Source organism: Dendroctonus ponderosae, unplaced genomic scaffold (genome assembly GCF_020466585.1).
Source record: "Dendroctonus ponderosae isolate FM_Combo_2020 unplaced genomic scaffold, Dpon_F_20191213v2 Dpon_F_20191213_1, whole genome shotgun sequence".
NCBI classification, from domain to species: domain Eukaryota; kingdom Metazoa; phylum Arthropoda; class Insecta; order Coleoptera; family Curculionidae; genus Dendroctonus; species Dendroctonus ponderosae.
In genome coordinates, this window is record NW_026017110.1 from 323284 (window position 1) to 339815 (window position 16532).

At 38.3% G+C, this 16532-nt stretch overlaps 4 protein-coding genes across 5 annotated transcripts in view; 3 read left to right on the top strand and 1 right to left on the bottom strand.

The window, feature by feature from the left end:
• Positions 1-29: 29 nt before the first annotated feature.
• Positions 30-8627, top strand: LOC109542593 (THO complex subunit 2). 2 transcript variants are annotated; one of them, XM_019911880.2, is made up of 29 exons: positions 30-185; positions 556-721; positions 775-906; positions 965-1080; positions 1142-1275; positions 1337-1590; positions 1639-1807; positions 1860-2010; positions 2065-2225; positions 2285-2495; positions 2550-2870; positions 2926-3063; positions 3116-3233; positions 3284-3628; positions 3693-3981; positions 4094-4389; positions 4445-4611; positions 4699-4892; positions 4973-5139; positions 5262-5334; positions 5394-5487; positions 5547-5721; positions 5784-5958; positions 6051-6088; positions 7245-7400; positions 7867-7927; positions 8057-8163; positions 8217-8284; positions 8472-8627. In XM_019911880.2, the coding sequence occupies exons 1-29, from the start codon at positions 124-126 to the stop codon at positions 8500-8502; spliced, it is 4569 nt and encodes a 1522-aa protein (XP_019767439.2). In that variant the 5' UTR covers positions 30-123; the 3' UTR covers positions 8503-8627. The 2 variants fall into 2 exon arrangements, with proteins under 2 accessions (XP_019767439.2, XP_019767438.2); XM_019911879.2 differs by lacking the exon at positions 8472-8627 and having other exon boundaries at positions 8217-8385.
• A 76-nt stretch (positions 8628-8703) lies between these two features.
• On the top strand, positions 8704-10830 carry LOC109542595. The gene is made up of 2 exons (XM_048660485.1): positions 8704-10016; positions 10083-10830. The coding sequence occupies exons 1-2, from the start codon at positions 8770-8772 to the stop codon at positions 10429-10431; spliced, it is 1596 nt and encodes a 531-aa protein (XP_048516442.1). The 5' UTR covers positions 8704-8769; the 3' UTR covers positions 10432-10830.
• On the bottom strand, positions 10464-14055 carry LOC109542598 (calcineurin subunit B type 2). Its single transcript, XM_019911884.2, has 5 exons — positions 13948-14055; positions 13734-13773; positions 13020-13196; positions 12827-12948; positions 10464-11430 (listed from the first exon to the last, which is right to left on the bottom strand). Exons 1-5 carry the CDS (start codon positions 13948-13950, stop codon positions 11260-11262), a joined length of 513 nt encoding a protein of 170 aa, XP_019767443.1. The 5' UTR covers positions 13951-14055; the 3' UTR covers positions 10464-11259.
• Positions 14056-14255: 200 nt separating this feature from the next.
• The window catches only part of LOC109542596 (Krueppel homolog 2), a 3363-nt gene continuing 1086 nt past the window's right edge, over positions 14256-16532 (top strand). Inside the window, exons 1-5 of the mRNA XM_019911883.2 lie at positions 14256-14617; positions 15064-15245; positions 15580-15647; positions 16058-16191; positions 16244-16519. Of these exons, the coding sequence (XP_019767442.1) occupies positions 14460-14617; positions 15064-15245; positions 15580-15647; positions 16058-16191; positions 16244-16481 (780 nt within the window). The 5' untranslated portion in view covers positions 14256-14459 and the 3' untranslated portion in view covers positions 16482-16519. The remainder of the gene's footprint in view (positions 14618-15063; positions 15246-15579; positions 15648-16057; positions 16192-16243; positions 16520-16532) is intronic.

Here is a 16532-nt window from a genome sequence, read left to right on the forward strand (position 1 = left end):
GCTCCACTGATTGATGCCAATTCGTGTCATTTCTTCTGTCAACTGTTGGTTGTGAAATTTCTTTGGAAAATGCCAAGCGCCAACTGAAGATTTCGTTGCGAATTTTATTATTAAATCATAATTATGGGTGATGTTTTCACAAACAATTTATGGGAGAACTGGGAGAAAAGTGGTCGGCAAGAATTGTAAGTATAGTTGCTTATTTTGCTTAATTTACACCCGCACACAATCCAAACAGTAAACAAAGCAAGTTTCAGGTTATGAAAGGTTTAAATTATATAAAAAACACTCTTTATTATTAAAAGACTTTGCTGGATTTTACCTATAAATTATGCACAGCGTTAATTGAAACCGTAAATTGGAAACACCAACATCCGGTTATAGTTGAGTTCAGCTCTAGGGCTGTATCACAGCAGCCAGAAGCATGGCGTATTAACTTTGATGCAATATTTAATCAAAACAGAATGGATCTGTATAGGCAAAAGCGCAAATGTTTTACATAAAACTAACCAATAGACCTGCTTCGAAAATCTAATGTTCAATTTTTTTCTACAGCATTCGAGCATGTGAAACCTTGCTGAAAAATGACTCTGATAATTCGATCTTTGACCATACGAACAGAATGCCTACGATCACCAGCTATGTGCTTCAATTAATTGATAAAGGCATTAAAGGAGTTTTGAAAAAGGAGGCTGTAATACTTGCATTGCAAGAGCTTGTGGTAAGATCGATCAGTTTTTACTGCTTTGAAACTCAAATTTGAAGTATTTCCAGTCAATTCACGCAGATGTAGCATCTGTAATCTGCGACGTGTTAAATGTGGCCGATGGAATCACATCGCAAATTGATAGCGACGATGCGAAAGATCGCGCGAACTTTTGTAGCATTGTTAAAGATTGCGAAAAGGTATGAGTAGAGCGTCTTACAGGTTCGGAAAAGTTGCTTACCTTAAACTTTCTTTCAGTTTCTTTCAGAGAAACTTCTAAAGGAAAGATTGGAAATTGAAACTTTACAAGAAGTGGGCATTTTAAAGAACCGCACGTTTTACTCAAAGTTTATCAAAATCAAAACTAAACTCTAGTAAGTTTGTCATTTATCAATCAGTATCGACTTCACTGTTTAACACTTAAAATGTTTTCAGTTACAAGCAAAGAAAGTTCAATTTGTTTAGAGAAGAGTGCGAAGGATTTGCCAAGTTGCAAACTGAATTGAATAAGGAATTCAATGAAAACACTAGCCCAGCTGCCCTTATTGATATAGTGCATTCCCTAATCGGTAAAAAACTCAATACATTTTTCCATAACAGCAATATTAATCATTACATTAATTGAGGCAGGATGTTTTAATTTGGATCCAAACAGAGTCCTGGACATAATCCTCGAAAGCTTCGAAAACAAAACGAAAGATGCCCACATTTTTGTTCCCCTCATTGAATTATACATTAAGGATCCCAGTATAATAAGCGAGGTGTTGTCTACCAAATTGGCTTTTCTGAAGAACACCGGAGAAGACATCCCGGCATCATTTTTCCTATTGGTTGCTTATTTGCTGCAGCATTCTTTAATAAGTTTGGACCACATCTACTCCAAGGTGAGATCGTTATACTTGTTGGCAGTTGATTCTAATGCAATATTCCAGCTGAGTCCCGACGAAAAGGAAATCAAGAAACATTGTGAAAAAGCGTTGAAAGATGCGGCGGAATATGTTCGCAAATTGCAAATAATCTCGATAAATAACAAGGAAAAGGAAGACGACAAGGACGACGCAGAGTCTGTTGAGGATCTTTTCGTTGGAAATGAAAAACTGCGTAAGCAAGCTCCTAATCTTTTGGTCTTGGAAACTTATTAGACGTTTTTCAGGGCTTTGTGAAGCTTTGCTTTCTATTGGAGACTGGGGGAACGCCAGAACCCTTATTAACTTGTTACCGAAACACTTTGCCATTGGATTCCAGCCAATAGCTTTATCTCTATGCAACTTGTTGCATGCCCTTATTGAACCAGTCTATTCCTTGTAAGTAACATCGGAATTCGAAGGAATGCATATAATTTGAGTTATTTTTTTTAGAAACTGTGCTTTGGGCCCCAATATCAACCGTCAGCCGGTTCGGCCTTATTCAAACCCTCTTGCTCCAAAAGCAGCCCTAACTTTTACTGACTTGAAGGAAACGGTATTGCCAATGTTGATCTGTTTAGGGTCGTCGCTTCATTATGACTCGGTTCTATTAAGTAAACAATTTATAACTTTTAAACCACATTTGTGTTTACTTGTGCTTACTTGTTTCCAGGTAAAACCATCAGGTTGTTTAGGGCAGTGCTTCAAGAAATGGGTGTTGAAGCAGGAAAAGCGTTTACGCCTCGTGAAGATGATGGTTTATACTTTGAAATAATTTCCATTCTTGATGAGACCATACTGCCATCGCTGTCTTATTTGGATTGCAACTGTTGCATTGCTGAAGAGATTTGGAATTTAGTCAAGTTTTATCCGTATCAAATTAGGTATGATTTATTTGGTCATTTCTTCGCACAGCTGCTCAATGTCGGATCTTTCAGGTATTGCCTGTATGCTAGATGGAAAAATGATACGTATTCTGCCTATCCGCCACTGATGAAAAAGCGGGGTGATGCCGAGAAGCAAATTAAAAATATAATGAAGCGAGTGAGCAAGGAGAACGTAAAGCCAGTGGGACGGTTGATTGGAAAATTAACTCATTGTTCACCAGGATTTTTATTTGACTATGTCCTGTTGCAAATTCAGGTTTACAGTAACTTGATAAATCCGGTGGTCGATTCGTTGAAATATTTGACGAATCTATCATATGATGTTCTCGGTTATTGTGTAATTGAAAATCTGTGCCTGGCCGATAAGAAAAGGTAAATCATCGTGCAAATCTACTGGTATTAAACCAAATAATTCCCGACCTTTTAGAGTCAAACATGACAGTACTTCGATTTCGATGTGGTTGCAAAGCTTATCTGTATTCTCTGGAGCTGTATACAAAAAATATTCCATCGAATTAACGGGATTGTTGCAATATGTGGCAAATCAGCTGAAAGCCCAAAAAAGGTAATTAGTCGGTCATTTCCTAGCTCTCATAGATTAGCTTTTAATGTTCCAGCTTGGATTTGTTTATATTGAAAGAAGTAGTCCAAAAGATGGCTGGAGTGGAACCAAACGAAGATTCTACAATGGAGCAGTTGTACGCGATGTCCGGCGGTGAAATGCTGAAAGGAGAGGTAATTCGAGCATTAACGCTTTTTGCAATATTTTAAGCTTTCGTTTGTAGGCTGGATACTTCAGTCAAATTCGCAACACTAAGAGATCATCCCTGCGACTCAAAGAAGCCATGAACGAAAACGACTTGGCTGTAGCGCTGTGTTTGCTGATGGCTCAACAGAATTACTGCGTTGTTTATAGGGAGACGCAAAAAAGTCATCTTAAGTTGGTGGGCAAGCTATCCGATCAATGCCAAGACACTTTGGTGCAATTTGGAACATTTTTGGGCTCGACACTGACGGTGGAAGAGTACATTAACAAACTGCCAACGATTCAGTGTATGCTGCTAAATTACCATATACCCACAGAAGTCGCTTTTTTCTTGGCGAGGCCTATGTTCAATCATTCGATAAATGTAAGAGTTAGCCTATGAAATTATGGGCCCTGTAATGAAACTGAAAGACTTGTTTAACTTTTAGCAAAAATACGATCAGCTGCGTAAGGCAGATCCAAACTATAAGAAAATGTCCAGTTCTATTAAAATTCAGAAATATTATGATGCAGTCAAAGAAGTAATGCAACCAGTGCACAGCTCGTTGTTGCCGTTACATTCTCCAAAAACCTGGGAAGATATCAGTCCTCAGTTTTTAGCTACGTTTTGGTCGTTAACCATGTACGACTTGTGTGTACCCGAAGATATTTACCAACAAGTTATTAATAAGGCCAAACAGCAGTCAATTTCGGCCGTAGAAAGTCTTGGAGCTAAAGGTAACTTTCGTGTGTTACATCTTGAGCAACATTATGAAAAATGCTTATTTCCATTTTAAGCATTTATAATTTAACTATGAGAAGAATACTCAATCAGTTGTATTATTTTCAGGGAAGAAAGAACAAGAGCGTCATCTTTCCTTAGTGGAGAAACTGATGGACGAAAAAAAGAAACAGTCCGAGCATGTGGAAAAGGTCCTTTTCAGATTGAAACAGGAGAAAAGCAGTTGGTTTCTGCTAAGAGCCGGAAAGTCTGCGAAAACTGAGTCAATAACCAGATTTTTGCAGCTTTGCCTGTTTCCCAGATGTACATTCACTCAGATCGACGCGGTGTATTGCGCAAAATTTGTACACACCATCCACATGTTGAAAACGGAAAACTTTTCTACTCTTCTTTGCTATGATAGGGTAAGGATTTGCACAAACCGCTTTAAATGTACGTGATGAAGAAGTAATTTTTTAGTTGTTTTGTGATGTTACTTATTCTATAATATCGTGCACTGAAAATGAGGCGTTGAGGTACGGCCGATTTTTGTTTGCCATGCTGGAAACCGTGATGAAATGGCACAAATCTAAGGAAACCTTTGAAAAAGAGTGTTCTAATTATCCCGGTTTTATGACCAAATATAGGTAAATTTGTTCTTTTCCTGATAGTAATACTGAACTTATTTTTCTCGCAGTCCACAAAACGTCAATGCATAATTCATCTTGTTTTAGAGTGAGCAATCATACCGCTGATAGTTCAGACAATGTGGGATTCGAAAACTATAGACATGTCTGCCATAAGTGGCATTATAAATTAGCCAAGGCGGTCGTAACGTGCCTGGAGTCTAAGGATTACGTACAAATCAGAAATTCGTTGATCATTTTAATAAAAATCATTCCCTTCTTCCCTGTACTGATCAAATTGGGTAAGTTCAGCCGCTGTTCTGTACCTACAGTTAAATTCGACCCGTTGAGTTGATCTAAGTTGGAATTTTATGGTTTGCAGCTCAATTTCTCGAAAAAAGAATAGAAAAAGTGAGGGATGAAGAAAAGAACAATAGACAAGACTTATTTACATTGGCAATTAGCTACTTAGGGCAACTAAAGCAAAGACTGACCAGCGGTCAAATGATGAAGGAAGGGGATTTTCATATTCCTGTCGAGAAAGATAAGGTAGTTGAAATCAATATCTTCTATCGGTATAATCATCGATAAATCTACAAATTTCAAATATTTTTTATTATTGCGTTCACTCTGTATTTGTATCGTGTATCAAATAGAAAAAAATGTTTTAGGTGGTAAAACCCAGTCCGGAAGCGCCAGCTGCAAATGGCAAGGACCTGAACAGGCATAATGGTGAACCAAAAGGTAAGGCATCTGCTTAATCTCAAATGCTCGATGTTGTTAAAACCCAATTGTTTATGCAGAAAAAGTGTTCATGCAACAAGAGAAAAAACCAGCGCGTGTATCTTCAGAAGACGGCAAATTGCAAAGAGCAGCTTCAAGCAGTACAGATCAAATGTGAGTAAAATCACTTTCTATTGCCATTATTTAGTATAATGAATTTATTGCTGTTGTAGTGCTGGAGATAAGGAAAGACGCGAAGACAAGCCCACTAGGGAAGATCAAAAAGATAAATATTTGAAGAAGGAAGAGGCAAAACGAAATTTAATTGAATTAGAAAGAGATGTGAAGAGAAACCGCATAGATGATAGAGAACTGGAAGACAGAAATAAAAGATCTGTCGATCCAAAGGTATGTTTACATTAGTACATTTCTGTGGATATGTTCATTTAAATGTATTTTAATCATAATAGGAAGACAGATACATTGAAATTGTAAGCCCAAAGGAAGAGCGGTATTCGATTGAAAGACAAGATCGATTTTATGAAGAGCGAAGTAGTTACTATCATAAAGATATCAGTGAGCGGGATAATTCGGGTTCTTCAACAACAATGAGCAAGCATGTCTCCGATCCAGAACCTGAGAGAGGTAACTTTAAATTGCTGAGTCTTTTTGGCGTTAGTTACTTAAAAAACTGCAATGAGGGCGCCGGATTGTAACAAAATTGCGTTTTGTTTCAGATATTAAAAGAAGAAAAGTGGATGTTGGGTCCGCCAAGGTTAGTATCGGAAAAAGGTAGCATCGGTACACGTTTCAGATTCAATCCGGGAGATTGGGCTGCTAACCACTCAATAAGTAGTAATGAACGTGAGGACAACTAGAAGCCAAACCGCACATCTCAAATATTGCAAACTCCAATTTTTGAACGATAAGACAAGACTAGCCTAGGAATAAATGGCAGACGCAAAACCTAAGAACGAAGGCTGACTGAAGAAGGAACCAGGATATTAGTTTAACCAGTAGTTGAACAATGTAGAAACGATGATGTTCATCCATCCATCCATCCATCAAGATATAATTACTCTATTGACCCGCACTCAGAGACGGAACTCAAGAGTTAAAAGCATAGACGGAAGAACATGTTTCTGAATGAAGAACATGAACTCGCTCTAATATTGAAAGATCCCATATTTCGCCAGAGCTCAATAACGTTTAAGAAAGGAAACTGCTTGAAGAAAAATGATCCGAGCTGATTAAAACCCATTGCGGCTTACAAAGAAAATCTTAAAACCAACTGCAAAAGTCACAAATTTAACGAAAAAGAAGAGAAGTAGTGCTTCGCGATTCGATGGAAAACATTTCCATGTCTCGCGCTAAGGAATGAAAATCAACTGGAAGCCGATTTCGGGGCTACCGAGGGGCGCTTGGAAGTGTCTTTGTCATACGGTTTTAAATTCGGCAGCGATTGCTCGGGCTTGCATTGTTTCTTTTAAAGTGTGTTGGATCAGTCAGCCCAATCTTCCACCACTGAGTGTCTCAATATGGCACGCTTCCAAGGTAAGTATAGTTTTTGAATAAGGTTTTTGCAGGTGCTTTCCAACGACTTTTTGTTAAAAAAAAACTTAATTGTTGCGATCCCGTTTATGTGTTTGGCCTTGCAAGGTTGACCAGACTTCCAAAGGTAATATCCAATTCATGTATTAATTGAACAGTTTAAATAATTAAAAATCTATATTCAACCCATAAAATTGTCTATACCTACGGTGTGGCAATGCTTGTAGGAAAATGCAACCTGTTTGGTTGATAACTGCAAAGAATTTCAGATTACACTCACTTGATCAATTGCAAAACAATAGAATTGGAATTGCTCAGTATATTAACTGTGTATCTAGTTTTCTATTTGCACCGAATTGTATGATTTTATTTATTTCCAGGCTGCCAAATATGGTGAGCGGAAAGTTGCTGCCGGTCAACTGCTTGATTATCCAGAAAAAATCGAAAAGAAAGAGCGATCGGCGAGCAAGCGACGGGAGAAGCTGAGCGAAGAGGACAAAGAGCTGAAAAAAGATCGAAAACTCAATCGGAAACGGGTATGTGTCAGCTAGTATCCCACGCATTAACTAACACTGTATAAGTTGTCAATCTAAGCACCTTTAGAATTACCTTTATTGATTTGTATTACATTTTACGCTGTACTTGATTATTCAGTTTATTTTTAGTTTTAATAAAAAATGGGTGAACAATACATAGTTTCTATTTTAACTAATGCATTAAAGGTTGTCTGAGAATATTCTTCTAGTTGAACCAACGATAAATCTGAAATTTCTGAAAGATTTAGCCAACCAAATTGCGCCCCACTTAAACTTATCTATTTATTCTATTGTTGGGTTGCTTTTGGTCATTGCCAATCATGCGAATTCCAATCAAATCTTAACAGTTAAATTGTGTTTTCAAGACATTTATTTCGCATTTATTTGTATATTGCACAAAAGCTTTTATTTGCATTGCGCGTTCATCATTGCTTGGATATTTCATATGAAGCGAACGCTTTTTTAGGATCGTCTAGAGGAAAGCCTTCAACTGGAGCTCGCAAAACGCAGACGTGAAGAAGAGAAAGGTAAGTGTTAGTTGAAAGAGTGCATTTGTGCACTCAAGTATTTTAATTTGTTTATTTAAAAAAACTTTTTTATTTTTTAGTTTATTATGCGCCAGATAAAAACGCAATTTAAATATAATTGTCTTTCAGCCAAGTTACTGTCTCATCAAAATGGAGAAAAAATCGAAATATCAGCTCCACCCCTCCGAGAGAAACACCATAGGAAAGCTGAGATGCGAGAAACCAGAGACATAAGAGTGAGAGCGGGAAGCTTCATCTTTGAAATGTTGACTCAATTTGATTTTTTCAGGAAATATCGCCGCAATTTTCGAGTAGCAGGGAGCGGTCGCATGAGCGCAGCCAGTCGAGGGAGAAACAATATCCTTTATCATATCGCAGAAGCCGTCTAAATTAATTTAGAACAGAATATCAGGAAGCTTTTTTATCAGTTTTTTTAAATACAATTCGTGCTGGTGTAATTTGAGCATTTTGATTGAATTTCCAGTGTTTAGTATTTGTCTTTGTAGGAAAATGTTGTTTGTAGGTTTTCCTTAATTCCACTTACTAGAAGGAGTTCAGAAAATAAAAGGAGATAGCTAATGTGAGCCGTTCAGAGGAACCCAGTAATAACAAAACCCTTTTTTGAAACAGTTTCAGTTTATTAAAGTGTTATTATATTTGTATGTAATGTGGCTAAGAAAATACGAAGTTCCTTTAAAAAGGCGCTTTTTATTGCTCAGTTAACTTTCACCTTCTCAAAACCCTTTTTCAGAACTGCGCGATAATACTGGCATGGCCCTGTATAATCGATAAGTCGTCCCCATGGTGCTTCGAATGGAAGTCTGCAGTGGTTTGTGGCCATCATGAAGCAAACAAGTAGAACCGGTTTAACCGCAAGCCCCATAAAAACGATTTATCAAAACAAGACGCAGAAGAATGTGCAATTGCGGGCTGTAGTCAAGCCTGCACCGTTCACTTTGAAGCCGTACGCTGGGCTGTATAACCCATACGCCCTTGGATGCTCCTTGCTATGCAATCACCCCATGGACAAAGACACCAAGGAACTGTTCCTCAAAGCGAAGGAAAACTGGGCAAATGAGGACAAGAACCACTCGTTACTTGCGGAAGAGATGGCAGCAATTAGGGCTAACCTGCAGCCGTTCAACTGTGGGCAAGACGGAACGCCTCCACAGGTGGAAAGTGTTCCGGAGGAACTCTTCAGGAGATATACTGATACAGACTCGCGCCCGCTAACGCCTGCACCTACATTGGCGAGTGCTGCAACCCACGCTTCCGGTTCCAGGAGGTGCTTCACGCCAGAGCATCGCAAGCCCCAACTGGTTTTAGACCTCAGAAGGTCGCATAGTCACGAAACTATTCCCTACAGTGGATTTCTGAACGAAGCGCCCTTAATCCGCATACAACATGTTCCTGCTAGAGCCATTAGCTTGGAGGACAATCGCGACTCTGCTGGACAATCGCCAAGAAAAGTGAAAACTGCGGCCGCATTTTGCGCAATAAACCTCATGGGAATTAAGCCCCAAAGGGGCGAAAATCAAGCCAACAGGGAGGAGCGCAGTGAAACGGCCAGTGAAGAAGAGGAGGTAAAACGAAGGGGAAAAAGACGAAAGAAGAAAAATTCTTTGCGAGGCCCTCCAGCTTTTCAGCTGTCCACAGACCCGGAAACGCAAGTAGCAGCTATCGGAGTGGATTCGCCGGACCGAAGTGCCCGAACTTCCATAGTCCCCATCAACCCCTCGCAAAAAGTAGAAGTCGCCGGTAGAAACTCCATGTTGGCTTCCCACTGGTCCATAGACGTTAACTCGTTTTTGGACGCGGAAATTTTGATGCAAATCAGGAGGGAGTTAGATGAAGAAACGGTAGATAGCGAGTTGAACCCCAATAGAAGACAAGCCCTAGAAGAAGCTCTAAAATCAGCTGCCAGGGACAAACCCGTCTGCCAGGAACTGCGTGATCTTCAAAAAGAGCTCAAAGTTGCCAAGCTAAACTCCGACTTATGGATGTCGTTGCCCAGGACCTTTACCAGGTCCAGTGCCCGATTCGAACTGCCCATGAGCAGTCGATCCCTATTAACAATGACCCCTTTACAGTACGTCCAAGAGCACGTAAATGTGTCGTCCAAAAGAAAATTGCTCTTCAATTGTGTCTTTAACAGGTTCAAAATTGAGGGAACTGCAATTGGAAGAAAACTGCCAGGACACCGACTGCAGGATGCCTTGGATTTGCTGATGGGTCGACCAATGAGGCAGGAAGAGGCCAGCCGATTTCGCAGCCTCATTGACTGGAATGACCAAGATTGTGTGGATTTTCGCACGTTTTGCGGCATTGCTGCTCTGTGTGAGCGATTAATGGCCCCATTTTACTGCGCTAGATTGGTTGGCCGGAAAACGGATCCATGCCAAGAAATAGAAACGGCGGACTTTGAAACCTTGGCGCGAAAGATTGATGGCCAAATCATCAATGACAAACTTATTCAAATTCTGAACGAAATTAAAACCGCATGATGTTGAGCTTAGTCGAAATAAATGGCGAAATCTTGAGAGGTAAATAATATTTATTCATATACCGACATATAATATAACCACGCATTAGAGTTAACACTAACATTCAAAGAAAACGTCCAACTATCAGTAGCGAGTGATTAAATAGATCTTTATATGATACCACCTTAATTAATTAACTCATGTAGTAAAACTATTAATCAAATGAACCGCTAAATACGAAAAAATATACATCAAAGCCAAATCCCGATCGATTTCGATGTATTTTTCTTAAGGTTGTTTAGAAGTCGATTTGATTGTCATGGTAAAGTTTATGAGAAGCTTCTGATTCACCCTCTGCAATCAGAAAGAGCTTTACACCCGTCTACCATGCCAATATAATTTGCCTATAAATATATAAAACAATCAACAAAACTCTATAGATATTAGATTATTCAAGCGCTAAACACACAACACCTAGAATTATAAAGAACAACCGTTTCAATCAATACATAGATGTTAATAACACTATACAAGCTTTTCGTGCAACGACAATAGATTTTTTACAGTAATCGCGTAAGCAGATATTATATTGTTCTACGTGCTACTAGTGGCGAAGGAGGTCGCTGCTTAAGATTGAATGCATTTTAAAGGGAAATTAACCGAATTTAATAAATATACTTTTATAGTTCGATTTAGTTATGACTAGAACAAACCCTAATTAGACAGTGGCCTAATCAATTGAATGGTACTCATTAATATAACGTGATGGGGATTAAAACGTAAACCTAAATGATTTTAACTATACAGTTAGGATCTGCATTGTAGGTTTTCCGTGCGAACGAGCCTAATTTAGACATCGACCACCATTTTCTTGTGGATGTCGGTGTTTCCAACGACATTGCAAAACTCCTCAAAGGAGATCTTCCCATCCTCGTCCTTATCAGCGAACAAGATAGTCTTGTCAACGATTTGTTGCAGTTGTGTGTCTTTTAAGTTGTTTCCTACCATCATTTTCAGGACCTGCACAATAAACACATTTGTTGAAAACAACTTGTCTACCAAACAGTGAACTGTTTAGGTTTCATCAAAAGAGATAAACTTTCGAGGCCATTCCTTGAAACGAATGGTTTTTTCGGTTTTTTAGGCCGTCGTTCGGTAGAATTTCTTCCCAACGTTTCGTAAGCAGGAGTGGCTTGCATCTTCAGAAGTGGTTGGCTTGAACGCTCACACTGTTCCGATGGATCAGTGTATATCAATATACAGTGTGTCCAGTATAAAATTATGTACATAGGGATATTCGAAACCGTTAAAGATACAGAGTGGACCAAATGGGGAAAAAGTTGCGCATTCAGGTGCCTATAAATAATCTTTCATTGTATATACTTGCCTGACTGTGTTTCAATTCCAAATCAAAATTAATTCCTGGGTTTCAGTCATTTATTGTCTCTATTTATCAATTAAAATACGTTTCGGTGTATTTTAATTTTTTAATTGATAGAGACAATAAATGACTGAAACCCAGAAATTAATTTTGATATAAATAATCCGTCATCAACTTCTTTGAACTCGGAATAGTAACGGATATACAGGGAAAAAGGAAAAAAGTGCGTTTTATAAAATCCTTTATATCGTGTTTATTATAAAAGATACAATAACGAACTTTTCAGGGTGGGGGTAAGAAATGAGCGTGAATTTGAAAATAGAGTAAAAAATAATCTAGGCCCACTATGTTCAATGGGGCCGAAGTCAACTTTTGTTTTTCTTATGGGCGCCATATTGAATTTCTGCATTTTTAAATTCCCCTTTAAATATGCTCTTCAACCATGTATAAGATGTTTATGTTCGGCCAAGATAAATAATTAAAATTAACAAAATTAAGAATTGATGGTAGTAGGCATTGATATTTCTCTTCAATTTCCCCATAGTGACGTTCGTTGTCTGTTTTAATTACCTAGGTAACTGTCAAAGTAGAATCTACTGTCAGTGTCAAGTGTTTGTAATTAATTGTGTGTTTCAAACTGAATCAATTTTCAAATTATGAAAAATACGGTATGTTGGAGTGTTTTATTCTCGGTCGTCGAAATGAAGCGAAAGCTGAAGAAATGTATTTAAATAAATATCCAGAAAGGYGACAACCTGGTAGAWCTAGGTTTAGGCGTCTGAAAGACAACCTTGTAGCTTACGGGAGTTTTGCTAWCGTAAAGAAAAACAAACTTCCAGRCGAAAATAAAGAAAATTTGGTAATGCAAAGCGTGGTTGAGACACCTCGTACGTCTTTACGTCAAATTGAARCCACAACAGGTGTTGCGCACTTCTGAAGATGCAAGCCACGCGTGCTTGCGAAACGTCAGGAACAAATTCTACCGAAGRACGGCCTARAAACCCGAAAAMYCCATGAGTGTTTAGGTTTCTTTACCTGAAACAGTTCTCCATTGGAGATGTATCCATCATTATCCATATCGTAAATGCGAAATGCAAATCTCAGTTTGGACAATTTATCGCCCTTAACGCTGAACTGCGAAACGCCTTGTATGAATTCTAGAAATAACACGGCAAGATTGAGAAAGTGAAGGTGGATGTTAAGCGCCTCCAACTACATTCAAGCATACCTTTGAAGTCGACTTCCCCATTGCCATCAGCATCAAAAATATCGATGACACGTTGAACCAAAGGATTTTGCTGCAACTCTGGCAAAGACATAAACTCGTCAATGCTGAGGGCTCCAGAGTTATCCAAGTCGAGCTTCCGGAAACGTTTCCCGAGACGGCGTATTTCGTCGGCATCGACTAAAATGTTTAAAACTCGCCGATTTTTCCTTTGTGAATCATACAAAAATTTGGAAACGCCACAATAAGTACATTATAAAAATTATAAATTTCTGCCTTGTCCCTGCATATTGGACCGATTGGTGCAAAAAAAAACAACAATGTGGGCATCTACGAGTGTGTTAAGCGCTCTTTGATGGGCAGGTTGATTTTGCCCTTGCCATCCTGTCCTGAAGTTGACCACGAAGCCTTTAACTACATTCTTAGACACTGTAAATACTTCCTTTTTTAATGTGACTTCTTTGAGTATCTTCTAAATCAAGTGAATACATACATTGAATTTTTCCAATAAAAATCAGACTGATAGAAAAAAGGCAAACGTGCAGTTTGGCAAAACCAGCGATTCCAACTAAAGAGTAAACTAACGACACCACAGAAGTAAATGAATATGTGATAATGTGTGTTGCAAGTTTAGCTCCTTGGGCATATTTGCTGCTGTTCAATAAGTGAGTTGCACTGATTACTTTTTGGATTCTGATCATAAGTTAGTCTACTTACAGTTGGAGCAAAGTTCCATGGGCAGCGAACTCTCATTACCCTGGAAAATAAAGCAACAATTAATATTCTGTTAAAGGGCAGTAAAATGGGCTTGTCCCTGTAACTGGGTTAACTACTGAATACATGTCCACTGAAAGCCATTATGCAGTCTAGTAGTTCGAAGCCGTAATTTTACATGCACATTTTAGTTCACTATTTAAAATTGAGCAATTACCATGGTGGCTGCTGGGTTTTTTCAGCTATACACAGAAATAGCTTGAATATTATAAATATCCAATAATCCTAATGCTAATGTCAGCTTGACAACTGTCGAACCTTGCAAATAGTTCAGTGATTCCAATACAATTTTTTATTAAAAGTAATTATGGTTTCTAATGGTTTTTCTAAGAATTTTTGTCAATGTTTTGAAGCACATTAGAATGGGCGTAGTAGATGACAAGCTTTTGATTCTGCTAAATATATGAGCCTTTTTCGTTTTCAAAAAAGTACTGACATGCTTTAGAGTATGAGTTTTCTTTACATTGGCGATACTGCTACCAGATGTTTGCACTGTCGAAAATGACAAGTCAATTTTTTTTTGTGTATGTCAGCATTTTAGGAGCCAAATAGTACTGTCCTATTTCTAGTTGAACTGTTCACTGTAAAATCCGGGCGCTTTAACTAACATTGTTTTTCATACCAGTTTCTGATCGAGGTCCTTTTTCTGTTAATCAATTATTTTTTATAATGAACCCCGAAAATGATACAGAACCCCAACCCCAAAGGGGGATCAACTTCGATGCCCTTAAAGCCCATGTTATAGCGCACAAAATCGACTGTGGGCTTTGGGCTATGCGAATCCTGGTAATAGCTTTCTCCATTGGATATTTCATACCTATTTTCGGGTAAGTTTTAGGCACAGTTTCCACCTAAATATATGCATTAATAGGCCATTAATAAAGCAATTACTCGAGATTCAATGCCATGAATCTAATAATGGGGGTCAAAATACATGCTTATTTAGCTACGTCTTGTTTGACGAGGTATAGTCGGTGGCTAGAAACATTTATATTCACGTTTAAATACATCTATGTATTCTGTACTTAGAAAGTTTAAACTTGTATTCAGTTTGTTAGTGGATTAATAGAGCGTTTAATTTTTAAGTCAATGCATCAAATCTGTCGCTGTTTGTTAACAATCAATTGGGAAGAATAGAAAGAAGTGGGAAAACGTTGGTAGTAAACCCAAAAAGCTTTTATTTTATCGCACACATTCTTAGTGATATATATAATTTTGCCTCGGTTAATATCCATTTAGTAACTGTCAGTATTGTATTAGGGTTTGTTTTCAGACAATCACAAAGTGCGTACTACAAAGTCCTCATCGCCAATGCAGCAATCAGCGCCTTGCGGCTGCATCAGCGCTTGGGAAGAGTCGAGTTTTCAAGGACTTTTCTCTATGCCCTCATTTTAGAGGATAGTGGCCATTACTTGTTCTACTCGCTGATATTCATCTATGTAGCTCCAGTGACTTGTATCCTTTTCAAATCGAAAATTTAACTGATATCAGTCAGGCACTACACATTTTTATCAACGATCATAAATTGCCATTCTGCTCGAATTCGGTTAATAGTCCAACTTTATGTAGATAACTTTGGGTTCCAGAGCAAGCTCTATAAATGCTTTTTTTTGCGACATAGGAGTTAGGAACCGGCTTATGGAAAAATAACTACTAAACTTTGCTAGTCCATCTCAGATATACCTAAATACACTTCAAAAACGAACGAAAAATACATTTCACCTGCTACTTTTGCTGATTTTTTCAAACATTCAACGTTTAGAATGTAAGTTTCTTAACTTCTTCACAGTGGCTCTGGCACCAGTAGTGCTATTCGCCATCCTACACGCTTCAAGTTATTCATTGACACTGTTAGATGTAAGTGCGATTGGTGCTCGAAGTACCAAACTTTTACAAACTTCTTTTTGGGTATTTTTGTCTTTAAAAGACAGAATTTTCTTACGTCTTTTATTACAGATCGATAAATAGTGCTCCTATTTCGCAATAAGAACGAATTATTTATCAAAAAGTAATCAAGATCTATCACCTAGAGAGTATCCTGCGACATAACAGGATACCCTCTAGGTGATAGATCTTGATTACTTTTTGATAAATAATTCGTTCTTATTGCGAAATAGGAGCACTATTTATCGATCTGTAATAAAAGACGTGAGGAAATTCTGTCGTTTAAAGGCAAAAATACCCAACAAGAAGTTTGTAAAAAAATGAATCCGCCTCAACAATATAGAACTTATCTACCAAACTTTTATTGCTCGATTGTTTTGCAGACCTTAGGCCAAAATTCATGGTGGGGCTGTCGATTGCTTATATCGCTGGTCGAATTCCAATCGCTTAACATTTTAAGATTGGTTTCATTGAGTGAAATCATGCTGATGCCCTACACAGTGATTTTGTCCTTCTCGTAAGTAGTGATTTGTTTAGTTATTTCGAAGCATACCGAAATGTTTTTTTAGTGGCAAGGCCGGCCTCCTGACCCCGTTCATCTACTACAAGTTTTTGTACCAACGCTACACATCCAGAAGGAATCCGTACACAAGAAACATGTTCCACGAGTTGAGACTGAAGTGCGAAAACCTCGCCAGCCGACCGAATGTGCCTCGGTTTATCAAATCATTGGTTACAGACACTATCGCTTTCATATCGAAACTTTCGCCCCCTGTACAGGCACAGACGCCTCCCGCTCAGCAATAGGAGCAAGTTTAATTTTATGTGCGAATTGCGGTTGTTTAAATCCGTCTTGAT